Below are 18095 nucleotides of genomic sequence, written 5' to 3' on the forward strand. Positions count from 1 at the left end.
GAACTCCAAACTAACACAAACGGGCGATAAAAGGAGGGGTCCCGCAGGAGAGGGCTCGGGAAGCTTGAGAGCTAGCGAGAGGGGGCGGCGTAGCGGCTCCTTTGAGCAGTTCTCTTTGAATCAAGCAGCCTCGGCTATTGGCTGCGAAGCACGTGGGCGCACGGCGGCCGCTCAGGGCGGTGTAGGGCAGAGTCCGACCGTGGCTACTTCATCTTCCAAGGGCAGGGAGGACCGGCATCCGGAAAATGCATGGGGCTCGAGGCTATCTGGCTCTCCCGCCAGCGAGAAACTCTACTGCCCGGCTTTGCCCAACCTGCAGTGTCCCCGGAGTGTCCAAACTTGTGCCCCTTCTCTCGCCACTGTCCTCTTTCCAAGTGTCCCACCCAGTGCCGCGGGCCCCCAGCTCTCTCCTCGCCACCCCTTCTTGAGCATCTCGCGGGCTCCGGCAGCGCCGATTGCACAACCTGGGGCTGCACCTCCCTGCCGAGGGTCCCTTGGCTCTGGGGCTATCCATTAAAAGGCCTGGGCCAGAGTCAGGCACTCCGACCCAGGAAAACTTATTTCACTTGCAGTCCCCGAGGGTTGCAGCTGCTTGCTAATGGCTGAAATACCGCGTCCGCTTTGTCTGTCTCCACTGCGCAGCCCCCCTCCCCGCTTCCTCTCTCGATTAACTCCCCCGACACGCTCTTCTCTAGCTCTCTTTCCCGCCCCCGCCCCCCACCTCCTCCTTCGCGGGCTGCCTCCTAGCGCTTCCTCCCTCCCTCTGCTGGTGTCACTCTCGGCATAGGCACTCTCTCCCTCTCCCTCTCCCTCTCCCCCACCCCACCCCACCCCTCCGCACCGCCCCACTTATAGGCCAGCGGACCGCGGCGGAGCGCAGAGTGCTCGGGCAGCCAGAGAGGCGGCGCGGCGGTGGCGGTGTGGAGACCGAGTCCAGACGCCAGGCGGCCACCGGCGCGCACGGCGCTTTCTAACTCCCCGCGAGTGCACAGCCCGCCTCCTTCCGTGGCGCCTGCAACCGCAGGCTAGCTCTTTCCTCCCGAAACTCGCTCCGGGTGACGCTACACGCGTTGCGGACACAGTCCGCGGCGTGGGGACAGTGAGGCCGAGGCGAACCGCCGCGGTAGCCGCCCGGAGCCAGCGCCCCTGGCGCGGCCCTCTTCACGGCTGGCGCCCCATGCGCACGCCTTTCGCCCGAGCAGTCGCTACCGCTCCCCGTGGCTGAGACCTCCGCTTCGTCGCCTTCCTGCCGGGTGAGCGAGGCAGGAGCCCAGCTAGTTGTGCACTTAGGACAGTCGCCACTGTTGTAAGTTTCCTCTACTGCCCCAGACCTGTTGCGGGTGCCGCGGGTTTCAGGGCACGCTTGAACTGTGGGGGTGTGTTCGCGAGGGGTGTGCGCGCGCGCGCTCCGGAGGCCAGGGCTGCGCCTTCGGCGGAGATGGTGAGTTGTTGGGGAGCAGACCTCAGTATTCTCTGCTGCCCTCCCACACCCAAGCAGGAGCCGGGCTTCGCCAGAGGGGCCTCCTCTCGGCGGCGCAGCACTCAGGCGAGCTGGTGGGTGAGCGAGGAGCAGGGCCAGGGTACGATGACTCTCCCCGCTCCGTGGAAAGCAGCGCTTCCCTGAGCGTGGATTTCCCGCTGCCTCGTACTTGGCAGTCTCTAAGGCCGAGCGCGCGAGATTGGCGACCCACGTTGCACTCTACCCGGTATGGGGAACGCCGGGGCCACGCGCAGACATCCCCATGTGAGAGCACGCTCTCTTGTGAAATGTCTCTAGGGAATGAATGAAAACTGGATTTTTTCCCCTGAAAAATTAGTTTCTTTTTATGTAAGAACAATATTTGGCCTTTAGTATAACGTTATTAGTTTCTAAGGACAAGAATTGGTGGGCGGGGTGAAGATGAACCATTGAACTTGTTCAGTTTGTAATTTGTTTTTACCCTGAAAGGCAAGGCCAGCGTGTTAAAGAGCGTTGCAAGTGTTTTAGGGGACTGCGTGGTGAAATTATTTTCCTGTTAACAAGATGTTTATAATAATGTCGTATCATTGTTATGAATACGTAAATGCCGCCATAAAATCTGCCCTGTTTCTCCTTTGATTGCATTGAGATCAGCTTCTAAACCTGAGATGTGGTGGGGACGCAAAGAATTGGAGGCAGAGAGCCTGGGCAAAGAGCTTTAAGTGAACCGGAGTTACTCTAACTAGAAGCCCTTTTGATGTTTAGTGTAATAGCAGCCTTTTTTCTCGTCCTCTTTGTTAGGTGCAGGTTAAGTACATGTGTGCATTTTTTGGACAGTTACGTGGCATGTGATTATTTCTCTGGGGGCTTAAAAATACCAGGAGGATGATTCATTTTATATTGAAGTTGTATAAATGACTTATACTTAGTGACTGTATAAGTGATTTATGCTGATAGTTTGATGTTTGCTAATTTCAAACCAGAAAGTAACTTTTCCCATGGGTCTTTAAGTATACCTTTTATTTTTGTCAAACATTGCTGCAAGAATGTTGGGTTCTGACTGTGACATGCTTTTCTATCTGGATGTTATCCAAGATAACAGGCTAGGTTCTTCCTTCTGGTTTTATGGGCCAACCTGGAAAATACAGATGCATCAACACAGGATGCATGGAGATGCAGATCCTAGATCCTAAGGTCTTAAATTTTAAGTGTAGGCCTGGTTGTGAGTGGTGTTGGACACCATCACACATCTAATGCTCAGAAACATGTTCTGGGCTCCTGGGATTCCTGCTTAATGCGCTTAATGGTGCTTATGCAACCTTGGGCAGGGCAGGTCCCTCATTCTTCAGCCAGAGCTGCATTTGCTCTTAGCCTGAAAGGAGGCAGCTTTTGAGGTTGTATTGGAAATATTAGCTTAAAAGAAAAAAGGTGTACGAACTCATTTGGAATTTTTGTAAGCATTGATACCATCTTTTGAGGTTTAAAATCTTCCTCAAAGAGCTTCATATGGAATGTGCTAATTTAAATGATAACTACACTGGTAGAGCGTCAGTGACTAATACATTTTAACACTTTGGTGCATTCACACAAAATCATACCAATTGTTCTGCATAGCACTGAGCACTGGTTACAAAAAAAAAAAGACTAGATATGTAGAGGCTCAGCTTGAGGGGGGAATGAAGTTTGGCTCCTCACCAGTTGTTATATCTAGGAGGCTAACAGAGACTTGGTAATTTGTGTTTGTCAGGTCTTGGTAATACCAGAGCCTGAGACTTTGTTGCTTATTTTCTTTCATTAAGCCATGTTTACTCAGAATGAAAAGTTACATTCCAAAAATAAAAGGAAAACAAGTTGCATCACCTAATGGTGTGTGGCCTGTATGTTAAAGGCAAGTTAGGTTTTTGTTTTCCGTGACAGCTGGTCAGGGAAGTGCACTTTAGTATCTAGCCCATGAATCTGTGCTAAGTTACTCATTTGCATTTATTAATAATTCCTGGGATGAAACTTAAAAATAAATATCTGAATGTTGAAGGAAATAAACAGGCCATCAATAGTAGCTGTTCTGAGTTTAGAATAGCTACTGTAACCACCCAGTTTACTCGCTTAGGATAAACAGCTTCCTTAGGAATCCTTTGACAGGCAGGTGCTTGAAGCCTTTATTCCTTTGAAGTAAAAGAGAGGTAGGGGTTGGGTTTTTTGTTTTTTATTTTAAAGTATGGGATTCAATTTTTGAAGATAGGTGATAGGGATTTTCTACACCTTTAGCCTACAATTTACTTACTGAGGAAAGCCAAAGATGGCATTAGATTCTGCTATAATATTAATTTAGAAACTGAGGAATAAAACCATTTTAGTCAGCAAGTAAATACTAGGGTGTCCTAAATTAACAATGGCCAGCAGATTTTTTAATGTAATACATAATGACTGTGTATTTTTTAATTTAGATAAAGCAATGTTTGTATCTTGAACTCTCTATATGCAAATGCCACCATTAGCAGGTACACAAGAATGGTCCTGGTATACATCTAATCAAAAGAGGGGGTGGGGCCTGACCAGGCAGTGGTGTAGTGGATACAGCATTGGACTGGGACGTGGAGGACCCAGGTTCAAGACCCCAAGGTCTCTGGCTTGAGCAAGAGGTTACTCGGTCTGCTGTAGCTCCACGGTCAAGGCACATATGAGAAAGCAATCAATGAACAACTAAGGTGTCGCAACGAAAAATTAGTGCTTTTCATCTCTCCCTTCCTGTCTGTCTGCCCCTATCTATCCCTCTCTCTGACTCTCTCTGTCTCTGTATAAAAGAAAAAGGGGTGGGTGGGTAGATCCTTTGTCCTTGCAACTGGTTTCCCAAGAATTGATATAAAGCTGGAAGAACAGAAAAAAACAGCACTCATGAGTATGCTACTCAAACTATTCTTCCTTTTATGTGCCCAAATCCTCATTTTGGAAGCTGTCCAGAGAAAGAGAGATGGGTGGTGATTGTGGTCAGAATCTATTGTGTTTTCACCCAAGCCTGCTGATCAATATATGGTAATGTTTCTACTGGGCCTCTTTTAGGACTTTATAGTAGTAGAGCTGTCTGGTTAGAAATGATTTGTAATATTTAAATGAGGGCCCAGTCATTGGAGAAGTTGCCTAAGCCTATGATTTTAATGTTATGTTTCCCATTTATTGTATATCGCAGGGAGGCCAGATCTTACCAAAGGAATTCTTAAAGGAATTAATTAGTAGGTGTTTGTTTTACACATGGCTTTATGTTGCATGGGGCGTTAAAGCTGGTGCCTATCCTAGAGTTATGAGAGCTGGAGGCCTGGCATTTTGAGTGGCCTGTGGTAAACCAGCTGGGCAAGGACAGGGAGCTGTGAGAATGAGACTTTGCTCCTCCTGGCCTGACATACATTCTCAAGGACTTCAATATCCTGAAAGCTGGCAATCAGGTTTTCCAAGATGAACCTGCTTTCAAGCAGCGATTTTTTTTAAAACAGTATATAACTCATATAGCTCAACAGTATGACCACGAATGCCTCTCCTTTTAGGTAATTGTCTCTGACTTTGGGCACCGATGGCCATCCTTTATGTAGAACAGTAGTCAGCAGCGCCAACAGCAAACTGTACTGTTCTCTCTATTCTAAGGGATTGCTCCTTTGTATTGCTGTTTGACACATCAGGAGCACCCTGCTTAGTGGTTTTGTTTTGTTTTGTTTTTTAGGAGTGGAAACAAAATGTCAGTCAGTGTGCACGAGAACCGTAAGTCCAGGGCCAGCAGCGGCTCCATTAACATCTATCTGTTTCACAAGACTTCCTACGCCGACAGCGTCCTCACTCACCTGAACCTTCTACGCCAGCAGCGCCTCTTCACTGATGTCCTGCTCCATGCCGGAAATAGGACTTTCCCTTGTCACCGGGCCGTGCTGGCTGCATGCAGCCGCTACTTTGAAGCCATGTTCAGTGGTGGCCTGAAGGAGAGCCAGGACAGTGAAGTCAACTTCGACAACTCCATCCACCCAGAAGTCTTAGAGCTGCTTCTCGACTATGCGTACTCCTCCCGGGTCATCATCAATGAAGAAAACGCGGAGTCACTCCTGGAAGCCGGAGACATGCTGGAGTTTCAAGATATCCGGGATGCCTGTGCAGAGTTTCTGGAGAAGAACCTGCATCCCACCAATTGCCTGGGCATGCTGCTGCTGTCTGATGCGCACCAGTGCACCAAGCTGTATGAACTGTCCTGGAGAATGTGTCTCAGCAATTTCCAAACCATCAGGAAGAACGAAGATTTCCTGCAGCTGCCCCAGGACATGGTAGTGCAGCTCCTGTCCAGCGAAGAGCTGGAGACAGAAGATGAAAGGCTCGTGTACGAGTCTGCAATTAACTGGATCAGCTACGACCTGAAGAAGCGCTACTGCTACCTCCCAGAGCTGTTGCAGACGGTGAGGCTGGCTCTCCTGCCAGCCATCTATCTCATGGAGAATGTGGCCATGGAAGAACTCATCACCAAACAGAGGAAGAGCAAGGAAATTGTGGAAGAGGCCATCAGGTGCAAGCTAAAAATCCTGCAGAACGATGGCGTGGTAACCAGCCTCTGTGCCCGGCCTCGGAAAACTGGCCATGCTCTCTTCCTCTTGGGAGGGCAGACTTTCATGTGTGACAAGCTGTATCTGGTAGACCAGAAGGCCAAAGAAATCATTCCTAAAGCCGACATCCCCAGCCCTAGAAAAGAGTTCAGTGCATGTGCTATTGGCTGCAAAGTATACATTACTGGAGGCCGGGGGTCTGAAAATGGTGTCTCCAAAGATGTCTGGGTTTATGACACTCTGCATGAGGAGTGGTCCAAAGCCGCCCCCATGCTGGTGGCCAGGTTTGGCCATGGCTCTGCTGAGCTGAAGCACTGCCTGTATGTGGTTGGAGGGCACACGGCCGCCACTGGCTGCCTCCCAGCCTCCCCCTCAGTCTCTCTAAAGCAAGTAGAGCATTATGACCCCACAACCAACAAATGGACCATGGTAGCCCCACTCCGAGAAGGTGTTAGCAATGCTGCAGTTGTGAGTGCCAAGCTCAAGCTGTTTGCTTTCGGAGGTACCAGCGTCAGTCATGACAAGCTCCCCAAGGTTCAGTGTTATGATCAATGTGAAAACAGGTGGACGGTACCGGCCACCTGCCCCCAGCCCTGGCGTTACACAGCAGCAGCAGTGCTGGGTAACCAGATTTTTATTATGGGGGGAGATACAGAGTTCTCTGCCTGCTCCGCTTATAAATTCAACAGTGAGACTTACCAGTGGACCAAGGTGGGAGATGTGACAGCGAAGCGCATGAGCTGTCACGCTGTGGCCTCTGGAAACAAGCTCTACGTGGTGGGAGGATACTTTGGCATTCAGCGATGCAAAACTTTGGATTGCTACGATCCAACACTAGACGTGTGGAACAGCATAACCACGGTCCCATACTCGCTGATACCGACTGCATTTGTCAGCACCTGGAAACATCTGCCTTCTTAAATGCAGTATATCCTAAAGAAAGTGAGCATGAGGTAAGAAGTCAGTTTAGCTGTAACTGTGCATGTAATTAAGCTAGCGATGTAAGGTTGTGTGTGGAGTGAGGCATGGTTCATATAGCCTATCCAATAGAAGTACTACACAAACTATATAAAAAAAAGAACTTGTACCCCAGAACTTAAATGCTTGTATTGACCACAGCTAGATCCCAACCCCTTCTCTAACAGATAGAAGCCAGTGGTTCTCAGCCTTTACTGAGCCTCAGGATTTCTCAAAGAGCTTTGCAAAAACTCTCAGCCCAGAGACTTGGTTTCCTTTGCTCTGGGTGAGTCCCGGAATCAGCATTTTTAGAAAGTTTTCTGGTGATCCTAATGAATACCAGGTTGAGAAATCCCTGACCTATATTAGTAGTGCCAACTAGTCCTTGGGGAATCCTCACAGTGTGGCTGGAGCTGGTTGTGTGTCCACATGGATCATTTCATTTAATCCTCACAGCAGCCTTGTGAAGGTACTATTACTAGAGCACTCTATAAGTGAAACCACCTCGTGTACACAGAGGTTAGGGCGCCCACAATCATAGAGCTCAGTAGGCAGAAGTGGTCAAGAAATCTCCCAGGCAGCCTGGCTCCAGATGCAGGCACCGGAGCCTTTCGTTGAGCTGCCACTTAGTAAACTTGAACTTCATCTTGGTTGTCTCCCTGGGAGATGCTTGTTGATAATTCAAATTTAGCTTCCTCAAATCCTTTCTGGGATAGAGTACGGTTTAAAAAATTGAGTGCTTAAATTGAACTTCTGGTTTATCCTCTCTAACTCATTTATTAGCTTATTTAGGTTTTTCTCAGATTTATTAACTTTAGAGGGAAGTTTAGGTCTGTCCTTGGAGAAGGATGAACCCTCATTGTATAAATTCGTCTGATGCATGGACACACAGAGCCATCTAAGCTGCTCTTACAGCGGCCTTTCAGAGTTAATCAGACAGGCTGCCCCTATTGTCAGGGCTAACAAAAGTTGTGTTTCTGTGTCATATATCTGAGTACATAATGGTTGTCTTGTGTACTTAAGAGTATATAATACTCTTGGTTCAAATAATTAATAGGCCTACCCAGTTCAGTGTTCAGGAAGCTAATGGCCGCTTTGCTGCTATTAAGTAAGCATTTTTAAGATTGGCCCCAGGAATCACTTATGCATGTCTGAATGCAGCAGAGAGCTCACTCAGTATGTTGATTTGTTTTGGTGATTCATTGGCTTATTACATTCCTAGTAATAGAATGAAATTAAAACTCTGCTTTGGAAGAACTACAATGAAAACTTAACTCCTTCCTTAGAAACATTTGGCTCTGTTTTCCCTTGTATGTTTCACACCTTTGAAGGAAACTTTCAAAAGGAAAAAATAACTGGAAATCAGGGGTCGGTACAAGCTATAAGGAAAGGGGGGTTTTGACTCATTTGTCTTTTCTTTCCTCAACTATCACAGCTCATTTAAAAATGCCATGAAAATTGGCCTTGCTTTCACACTTAATCTCTCTCTATTTCATTTCTGCAGTTATCTCCTCCAGCCTATTCCAGTTAGTAGAGCTCTTAGTAATGTAATGTTTCCTCGGAATGACACCCCTTCCAAGGAGCAGGAACAGTCAGAAGCCTCCTCTGGGGAGCGACATGGCTAACAGCGTCCCACACCAAACTGGTTTTTGCAGCCTTGCTGGCATCTCAGTAATACTGAATAAACAAATGCTCTAAAAGTGGTTATTTCATTTGTGATATGAATGCATGACTCACCTCCAAAGCTGGTTTAAAGAATCTCCTAGGGTAAAAGCATCAATTACCAGCACACTAAGTTGGGTGTTAGTCCAGAACTGGCTCGGTATGCCTAGGAGAACCATAAGAATGGGCAATGATGGTGGGACTTGAAAATGCCTGCTAGTAGTATGGTATGGTTGGCATCCTTGGTCACTAGAAGTCCAATGCGCTATCCATTGCGCCACAGAGCCCGCCGGTTGGCATCCTTGGAGCAAGGTAAGGAAGTTGAGGCAGAAAGAGAGATCACAGGTACATTCTGGTTCTGGTTCTAAGCTGGAGTCTGGATGTTTCTGGACCTTTCTCCTTTGTTATGTGAGTGGTTTGTATTATGCTTCTCCTGAGGTCTGTTCCAATTCAGATTTGGGTAAATCGCTCACTTGGGGGTGGGCAGGAGAAAGAGGTGAAAATACCTAGCCCAGTGCCTGGCCTAAGAGTATTCAACACTCAGGTTTCTTTCCTGCCTTCAGTTTAGATCGTAGCTTGCAATGGAATTAGCTTTGAGTGTGGTGGGAAAATGAGGTCTCTTTGACTGTTGTCTTCTTGTTAACTGTATATCTCAGTTTTGGTGCCTCCTTTTTCAGCCCAAGGTATGTTGGCTAACACTAGAATTCATCCTATCCTGAATATTTTAACATCACACACTTCCGGTCTCATGGAAACAAAGCAAATACTGGGTTAGGTTCTATGTGAAATTACATCCTCTCCACCGTTGGTGCGACAAGCCAGGAAGTCAAGCATATATGAGTCAAGCATATATAACAACGAAATTTGAAATTTGACAGCCAAAGGGCAGCGTGGGCCTGGTCAGAGCCAGGCTTGCACCTTCCCACAGGGAAGATGTTGGTTAAAATTGCTAAAGTATACTACACACGGATAGCGTTAAGTTGGATGAAGTGACTTAAAAGAAGGGCTGTGTAGGCATGTCCTCAATTGAAAACACTTTGAAGACATCTCTTTGCTCTACAAATGGAGGTGCTAAAGGAATTAATATATAATATAGTATTAACAAAAAGTTTGCCCTGCTCTAAAAGCCCATTCATCAAGGAGATTTTAACTGACCCCTGCTTCTCGGTCACCAGGTGGAATGGATAAAATGGAAATGACTTCTGATTAGTCTGCATTTTCATGGTGCTGTGTGACCCCAACCTGACAGAATTCAGATTTTGATTTGCTTTGTTTCTTCCCTTTTTAGAATGTTTCCTTTCTTTTAGTGTGTGTGTTTTCCCCCAGTACACAACATCTTGAAATTTTGTATTATTACAAGATACATTCTTTGGGTCTAGTGTTGATATATAGGTTACCAGCAGGTGGGATTAGGGGGATGACACGGTAGTCTAAGGAATGCCTTGAAAGCTTGAATCACTGTTATGAAACTGCCAAAAGAAACAACTAATGAAATGAATCAGACTTCTAAACACACAAAAGCGGGAAGAATTCAATGCAAGTACTGAGCGGCCCTTCCTGAATTCCCTTTGTCCGTAGAGTTATAGCAGTCGGGTGCAGTTTCCTACCAGGGCCAGAAATGTATTCCATGAAGGCGAGCATTTGAAAGATAAGCCATCTGCAAAATTTCCCGATATCAAATTAGACGTAAACGAATGGGAAGGTTGGGTAGTGTGAGGAAATGCCAGCTCCCGTGAAAAGTGCAGCCTTCATGGTTATGGCACTTTGAATGTATATTCACACTTGGTGTTGGTAGAGTCTGTAGATAATAATAACACTGCATCCCATGGCTGGTGTCTCAAGTGTCGACTGATGAACTTCGAGAATAAACTCCAGCCTTGGGCTATTGAGGCCTGGTATGTTGTCATGAAAGGAAGCGAGACTGATTTCTGTCGTAATGAATAGCAGAGATGCATTTAAATAAGAAGATTAATACGTCTGCTGTCTATATAGTGAATAAATTGAATTTGGGATCTCTTATGATAAATGCGCCAAGGGAGGTTTGCACAGGAATCTTTCTTGACCCTCTGGTGACTGCTTCATGGTGGCTCTGTTTGACCACAGGGCAGCATTACTAATGTTGGAAGCAGAAGATGGCAACTGATAACAGCACCTAGCTGTGTAGGTTTGAATTTGAACGTGTATGTTTCGGAAAGAAGTGAAGATCCGTCTTTGGACACCATCATTTCCGTAGGGCCAGCCATCTGCATGCATGTGTGTGTGTGTACATTTAAGATAAGCACTTCACATGTCTTTGTATAGTTCCTACTGAACATGTAATTAAGACCTTTGGAACAATATTGACCAGCTCTGTCCTGAGTTTAGTTTTATTTATTTTTTTAGCTTTTGAGTCTACTAACAAAACTCTGTTGCCTCTGTTTTAGCTCAAGAAGTGATTGCTATTTCGGAGAGGCCAAATTTAATGAAGAGAAAGAAAAAAAAGGAGAAGAAGTCGCTACAAGACTTGGATTGTTTAATTGGCTGCACCTTGTAAATGCTCTAACTGGACATGAAGGAAGGGGTGGGGGAGGGGTGGGATTTTCAGTGCAAGTAGCACATGGTTTAAATATGAATGAATGAACCTGTGATCTAGTCCTTGTCTTGTAATTGTGGATTAATGTCAGTGTTAATCAGCCCCTCAAAGGGAGAGAAAAGCTGGGCCTTTTCCCTTGCTGTACCACATTCAGCATTTGATTTCCATGGGTTCCACCATTTATGTGTAAAATTTGAAATGGTTGTCACCTCTCTCTGAGGAGCAAGCTTGCAGCCCCAACACCAGCTGCTGTTGGAGATCGAAAGCCCATCTGTGGGGCCAGGAGGGAAACCGGCAGTACTGACTGCGGAATGAGGACCACTGGACTCGGCTAATCTCGGAGCAGTTGTGCCCCCAGGAAGGCTTCCAGATATTGGGGACATTGTTGGTAGCAGTTTGGTAGATGTTCTTTTCTATTTATAAGTGACTTTAAACTCTCCCTTGGCTGTTAAGAAAATTGTTATAGATTTAGCTATTTATTGTTGAATGCCTGCATGCTGAAACAATGCTTACAATTGTCTTCACGTGTATGGACGTGTGTGAACAGTTGTATGTTTTGCACAATTTTGTGGCTGTTGTGATGTGCCTTGCCGCACAAAAAATGAAAACTTTGGGGTTACAGTTTGGAACATAACTGGAGGGTGGGTTGGGAAGGGGAGGGATTTTGTAAATATCAAGACAGGGAAGGATTACAAAACAGAAATGTAAACTCTACCTAGGGGTAGAGAAAGCATGGAGGACACGTTCTTTAAGACTCACCGACTTTTAATGGGCTTTCCTGGACTCTGGTCATGCTGATGGCTCATAGGATGAGGGAAGACTTCTTTCTGTCCCTTTCCTTCCCATCTAATTCACATCTTTCAGTCTCGGCTACTGAAATTTGGAAAGGACCAAATTGCTTTGCAGTTTTTCTCTTTGTGTAATATCCTGAAATCCTGGAAAATTCTATGGGCTAGTTCTGTATATAGGGCACAGGTAAAGACATAGTCCAAAGTTTATATATTTATTTATTTATTACCCTGTGAGAATGCTTTGCCATAACTATAGTAACAGGGGAAAAAACTGCATCATCACAAGCATGAATTAATTCACCCGATTTGCTCGACCTGGATTCATTGTTATCCTCGCTGTACAATTTAGCAAGTGTGACAAGTTCTCCAACAATGTATACCTTAGTGCTCAGCTGTAGGTAAGTCTCTAAAAGAACTCTTTGGTGCACAAAAGTGACACATTTGGCTTCAAAAACACCCAAGAATTGTAAGCAGTGGCCGCTGTTGAGGTTTTCCAGGATAGTTGGGAATCGGTGGTGAATACAGTACATTCTTTTGCTAGTTTGTGGGCTTGTTTACTGAACATGTGCTGTGATAGGTGTTAGTACTGGACTCCAATAGGTGCTTCCTCGGACGGGTCTGGGGAAGACCTGAGTTTGAACTCTCGCACTGCTCTCCTTGATGTCGCTCATGTCACTGTACTTTAGAGAATATGTTTTAAGACTGATAGCAACCTTTTACTCTATGAATGTGTTTGCATTGTCTGGTGTCAGCTAAATCCCTATCGTTTCCCTCCACCTGAAAACTTTAAATTAATTGTACATATCCGTCCCCGCCATGAAGAAGTGGGCTATAGTTGGACCAAAATAAATGAGCCAATGGAATAAAAGAATCATAATACTTCCCATCAGGCAGACGTTTGCTCCTAGATGTGTTCTAAGCAATGCAAATGTCTAATTGTACAGCGGTGGCCGTTGGTGTTGTATCGAAGCAGTTACAGCTCTGTAGTTGTGATGCAAATAGGCTGAGCTGTGTGTGTCACTGCATGGCTCCTGAGAGCAGGATGAATTTTCTACAGCTGTTTCAGAGTTCTGGTCTGTCCTTGAATCCTCTATTATTTACTGTGTGTGAGCCAGAGAGGGCTGTGGTCAGGGTGGGCCCCCCGCCTTCAGGGAACTTTCTGGACTCCCATCCTTTGAATTGAGGTAGGCATTTGGGCTCACTACTGGACTATTCTCGCCCTGTGAAACGTCCTACACTTTGAAGCAAATACAATTCACAGCACAGTGCACACAAAAACCTTGGTGTAAGACAGAGAAGGTTCTTCTTATTCTGTGGATGGGTTGCTATGGCAACAGATAACAAAGGGCAGCCTTCTACTTCTGGTATAATTGTGTAGCCCCTTTTCTCTGGGCTTGACACCTGTCTGAATAAGAGTGATTAGAGCTGAATAATATCCTTCTCTTGGCTATTGAATATGTGGTTCATGTACAAAACTGTATAAGTTGAAGAAGTAAAGTGTTCACGTTCATATGTATTTGTTTCCTACTGCTACATTTTTGAGGTTTTGTAAAACTTAACTTTTTTTTTTTACAATGTGAAACTGAAGGTCAAATAAATTATTAGAGATTTTCTCTTCATTGTGTGTGAGGATTTTCATTTGAATACATCATTTCAGCCACCAAAAACGTGGGCCTTTTTTAGTTTAATCAAAAAGACAATTCTTTCAAATATTTTCTGAGTGTACTTTATTTCACCATTGAGTCGCATACTTTTAATAAAGCAATTCTGCACATTAAAAATTTTCACCTTATAGGATATTTCTTTAAGCAAGGCAAAATATGGGTTATTCATAGCTTAGCCTTGGAGTATAAAAAGTCACATACCATGCAATATTTAATATATATGTATTTTTTATACATATTTTTAATTTATTCATTTTAGAGAGGAAAGAGAGAGAGAGAGAGAGAGAAGGGGGGAGGAGCAGGAAGCATCAACTCCCATATGTGCCTTGACCAGGCAAACCCAGGGCTTTGAACTGGTGACCTCAGCATTTCCAGGTCGATGCTTGATTCACTGCACCACCACAGGTCAGGCACCATGCAATATTAAGACAGTGTACTTTATGTGAGAAGGAATTTAGTTTGTGTTCCTTGTGGTTTACATTTTGGTGGGAAGCTGTGGAGAGGGGGCTGGAGTTCAATCCTCTTTTCATCTGACATCGATTGTGCCTTAGAAGTCATAAAGCAAGTGGATATAAGGGTGTATTATTTCCCTTTAGCTGCACAAAACCACAAGTTGAACCCCTCTGGTACACTCAGCTTCTGAGCTGAAAGCCGCCATCCGGCTGGCTCAGCCTAAAGCCAGGTGAAGCCTCTTCCCCACCTGGTGATTGCTTTGTGTCACAGCTAGATGCTCCTTCATCAGTCGGGTTAGGTTCCTTGCTGTTTTAATGTGCAGAGTAGTGTTGGGCATAATCTTCTTTGGATAGAAAATAAACAATAGCTAATTAGGACTCTGGGCGAGCTCACAAGTAGGCAGAGTGCAATTATGGCCTTTGGACTTTGACTAAGATGCCAGAGCAGATGCCTCAGGTTTTACAGAAGGGTCACTCAGTTCCGCACTGGCAGAGGCTGGCCTCGCGCCAGGCTTTGGGAACATGTGTCCTCAGATCCCAAGTGCTCAATGGAGACGACCTATGAAACCCCTGTTGGTGACGCCACATATGACACCACGTGACAGAAGGGAGAATGAGTTTGGCAATCTTGACACTTGGGTGTTCAGGGGAAGCTTTGATGTTACTGCTCAGAAGGGCTGAGAGTGATTCACATGGAGACAATTGGAAACTGACCTTTCATTCTCTAGAATTCTTTTTCTTTGTCATCTCATTTGAAACAAGGACAGATTGAAGGGAAGAAGATGCTTCAAATTCTTAATTTCCATTCATTTTGAAATTTCAGACAGAACCCAATGGTGGCTGTGTAAGTTTGAGTTGCCTTTGGTTACACATAGTAGAAGGCTGGCCATGGTGGCTTAACCACAGTGGTGAAACCATTTGGGGGCTGGCCCTCTGGGGCTGGGACAGGACTCCTCCAAGGCCACTGTGGGCTCTTCTTTCCACTTTGCCCTCCTGGACATGGGTCTCTGTGCTTGCGGGAAGGCAGCTGTGCTTCGCAGTGTACTTGTGTTTTCCAGGCAGCAAGGATGGGGACAAAGGGAAAGCCCTGTGCCAGTGAAGCCCATTTTCTTGAGATAGTAATAGTTTTCCTCAAAGGCCCACTTAGGAGACTTACCAGTGATCTCTCATTGGCCAAAACTAGGTCATGTGATCTTCCAAAGATATATATGGGAGACTGAGGAAAATGGGACACATTACCACCTCGTACAAAACTGATCTTGTTAGAATGAAAGGGAGAACAGATGGGGGGCAACTTCTGCACAGGGTCTGTCATGGAATACGATCAAGGGATCATTTTCAACAACAGCCCCATGCTTGGGGACTGTACCATGGACACGTGTTAGAATCATCTCATTTCATTCTCACAACAAATGCAGGTAAGTATAGAGAGGTTTCTTAATATCTCTGAGCCTCAGCTCCTTTGTCTGTAAAATAAGGATGATTAGTATTCTCTGGCTAATAGATTTAACATCAGAAATTTAAGAGGAAGCACCAAGCTCAGTGCCTGGCACATAGCAGGTTCTCAGTAATTTTTAGCTGTCATTTATAAACATCACTGGGAGTAATACACCCAATAAATACACACCTGAGTGCAAGGGATTGTGTTAAAAGTTTGTGTGCCCATTGCCTTACTTCATCATCAGAGCAACCCTAGGAGAGCCAGCACAATTAGTGCCCCCATTTTGTAGATGAAGAAACAGATTTTGAGAATCATTATTGCCCGAAGGAGTGGAGGGACTGGATTTCCAGGCAGACTCTCTGACTTGCTTTTCTTGGTCCAGGAATGTGGAGGGAGGTAATTCATGGGGCTGAGGCTGACAGGGAAACCGGGCAGCTCGTCCACTGTGCCGACGAAGATCTGACTTCAGACACGGTCCTAGGAGGTCAACAGCTGGTGAGTCCCACCCCTGGACATGAGGACTAATGAGGCACACGGAAAGAGTCTGCTCAGCAACTCAAAATGTTCCTTGACGACAGGTTTCAGAAGAAAAAATTGTGCAGAATTTAGAGATGAATGAAGGTCCCTGCATGGTTGTTACACTCAATCAGTCCCTGAACTCTACACTTATTGCTCTATATACTTTTTTATATGTATAATGGTTATTGACTAAGAGATTGAGTATACAAACAGACGATGGGCAGACCATACTAAAAAGAGAAGTCTGACCCACAGCTTGCAGAAACCAGCTCAGGAAACCAACCTGTTATGTCCATTAACCAGCCCAGGATGCCAGCCTGCCACCACGTCAGACTTGCAGGAAGTCAGACCACTATCTCTAGCAGCTGGCCCATCAAGCCAAACAATAACCCCTATAACAATTGGCACCAAACAGCCAGGACTTGATCAATAACAAATACCTTCCCTAATTTTTGTCTCTACCTCCAACTGAGGACCAACCAGAGAGCCAAATAGGTACTCCTAGCCATCACATAGGATCCCCACTTCCCGTTCGCCCGCCTCCTGCGTAGCCTCCAATCAGGGCACCCTGGAGCCTTCCCTCTTCACTGTAAAGCTGTCCTGTTCCTCAGCGAGCCTTTGAGTCTCAGCCAGAACGCGAGTGGCAGTGGCCGACTCCCTTGCTATAACCAGCTCTGAACAAGTAGCCTTTGCCTGTGGTCATTTGTCTGGTCTTTGTTTACTTCCACAGACAAATGTTTGTTTGAATAAAATAATTATTTCCCCTAAAAATGTTCATAAAAATGAAATGGGGACCAACACTGTGGGTTCTAGGTAAGCTGGGCTTTCAGGATGCTGTTTTCACCTCAAATGTCAGAGTAAATGAAATGTACATAATACATTATAGCATAAGAAAAATTGATTCTGAGTTAATGGGGTTGAGATTAGGGTGTCTGGTTTGCCAAGAGGAGAGCAGTTGCTTTGTTTGGGAATATTCTGAATCAAAGGAGAACACTTAAATAAGTTTTGCAGTCATATTCACGGTGCACATGAATGTATGAATAAATGCAAAAACTTAGCAGTTAATTCCTGGTCTTGCCTGTCACAGATCTTAAGTGCTTTGCCTGTCTGACACATACTCAGACAAGCCGTCTGCCCTGTATTTGTGTTTAATCGTAGACAATGAACATTAAAGCTCTGTTATTTGTCAGACATTGGACAACTATGTGCAAGACCTAACTTTCGGAGGGAAAACCATGTATGTTGAGGCCTAACTATGAATGAAAAGCAATTTGACTAAGTAAATCATAAATCTACCATAATCTCATCCAGCTCTGCTTATAGCCAGTCTTGCTTTGTGAGGGCTGGGGTGGGGAGACCAAATGAGACAAAGTTTCTGTCTTTCTAGTCCTGTTTCCTTGGCAACCATAATCTTTATCTGCACAAAGATGGGGGACTGCATTGAGGAAAGGCAGTTGGAATTTTAGCACAAAGTCTCTAATCCTTCTCTATCTAGTATTATTAGATGATTTGTTTTGTTATGAAAAGTTATTTTACAACCATTTTTTAGATGTGCTGGGAGTGTATCAGATATCTTAGAAAGGCTGAGAGGACTTTTTCCCCCACAAGATACGCTAACATTGTAACCACAAAGATGAAACCAGCCTCTTGGTAGACATAAACTAGGCACCTGCAAAGTGAGAACTAAAATGTCTCTCTCTGAGATTCTAACACACACGCAACCTCTAAGTGGCAAACACCCCATTTCACTCAACCACCCACTTACATTCTGGCCTAGGCTGTCTGCCAGAAACATGCTGAGAAAATGAATCTAGGAATTTTGAAATCAAGGAAGAGAGACCAGCGAGATACCCTCAGGCAGATGTGTCTGGTATGTTGGGTGGCCCACTATGCATCCCTTTCTGGGGCTTCCTGTGAGTACACCTGTGCAAGGGGTGGGGAGCTCAGTCAGCACCCTTTTTCAAAATGGAAATACCTAAGTCCTATTTGGGGGGCCGTTTGTGGTTC

At 45.4% G+C, this 18095-nt stretch overlaps 1 protein-coding gene across 2 annotated transcripts; it reads left to right on the plus strand.

Moving 5' to 3' along the window:
- Positions 1-882: 882 nt before the first annotated feature.
- ENC1 (ectodermal-neural cortex 1) lies at positions 883-12844 on the plus strand. 2 transcript variants are annotated; one of them, XM_066241285.1, is made up of 3 exons: positions 883-1306; positions 5169-6983; positions 11073-12844. In XM_066241285.1, the coding sequence occupies exon 2, from the start codon at positions 5182-5184 to the stop codon at positions 6949-6951; it is 1770 nt and encodes a 589-aa protein (XP_066097382.1). In that variant the 5' UTR covers positions 883-1306; positions 5169-5181; the 3' UTR covers positions 6952-6983; positions 11073-12844. The 2 variants fall into 2 exon arrangements, with proteins under 2 accessions (XP_066097382.1, XP_066097391.1); XM_066241294.1 differs by having other exon boundaries at positions 883-1253.
- Positions 12845-18095: the final 5251 nt, after the last annotated feature.

This window comes from Saccopteryx bilineata, chromosome 1 (genome assembly GCF_036850765.1).
Source record: "Saccopteryx bilineata isolate mSacBil1 chromosome 1, mSacBil1_pri_phased_curated, whole genome shotgun sequence".
In the NCBI taxonomy this organism is placed as follows: Eukaryota; Metazoa; Chordata; class Mammalia; order Chiroptera; family Emballonuridae; genus Saccopteryx; species Saccopteryx bilineata.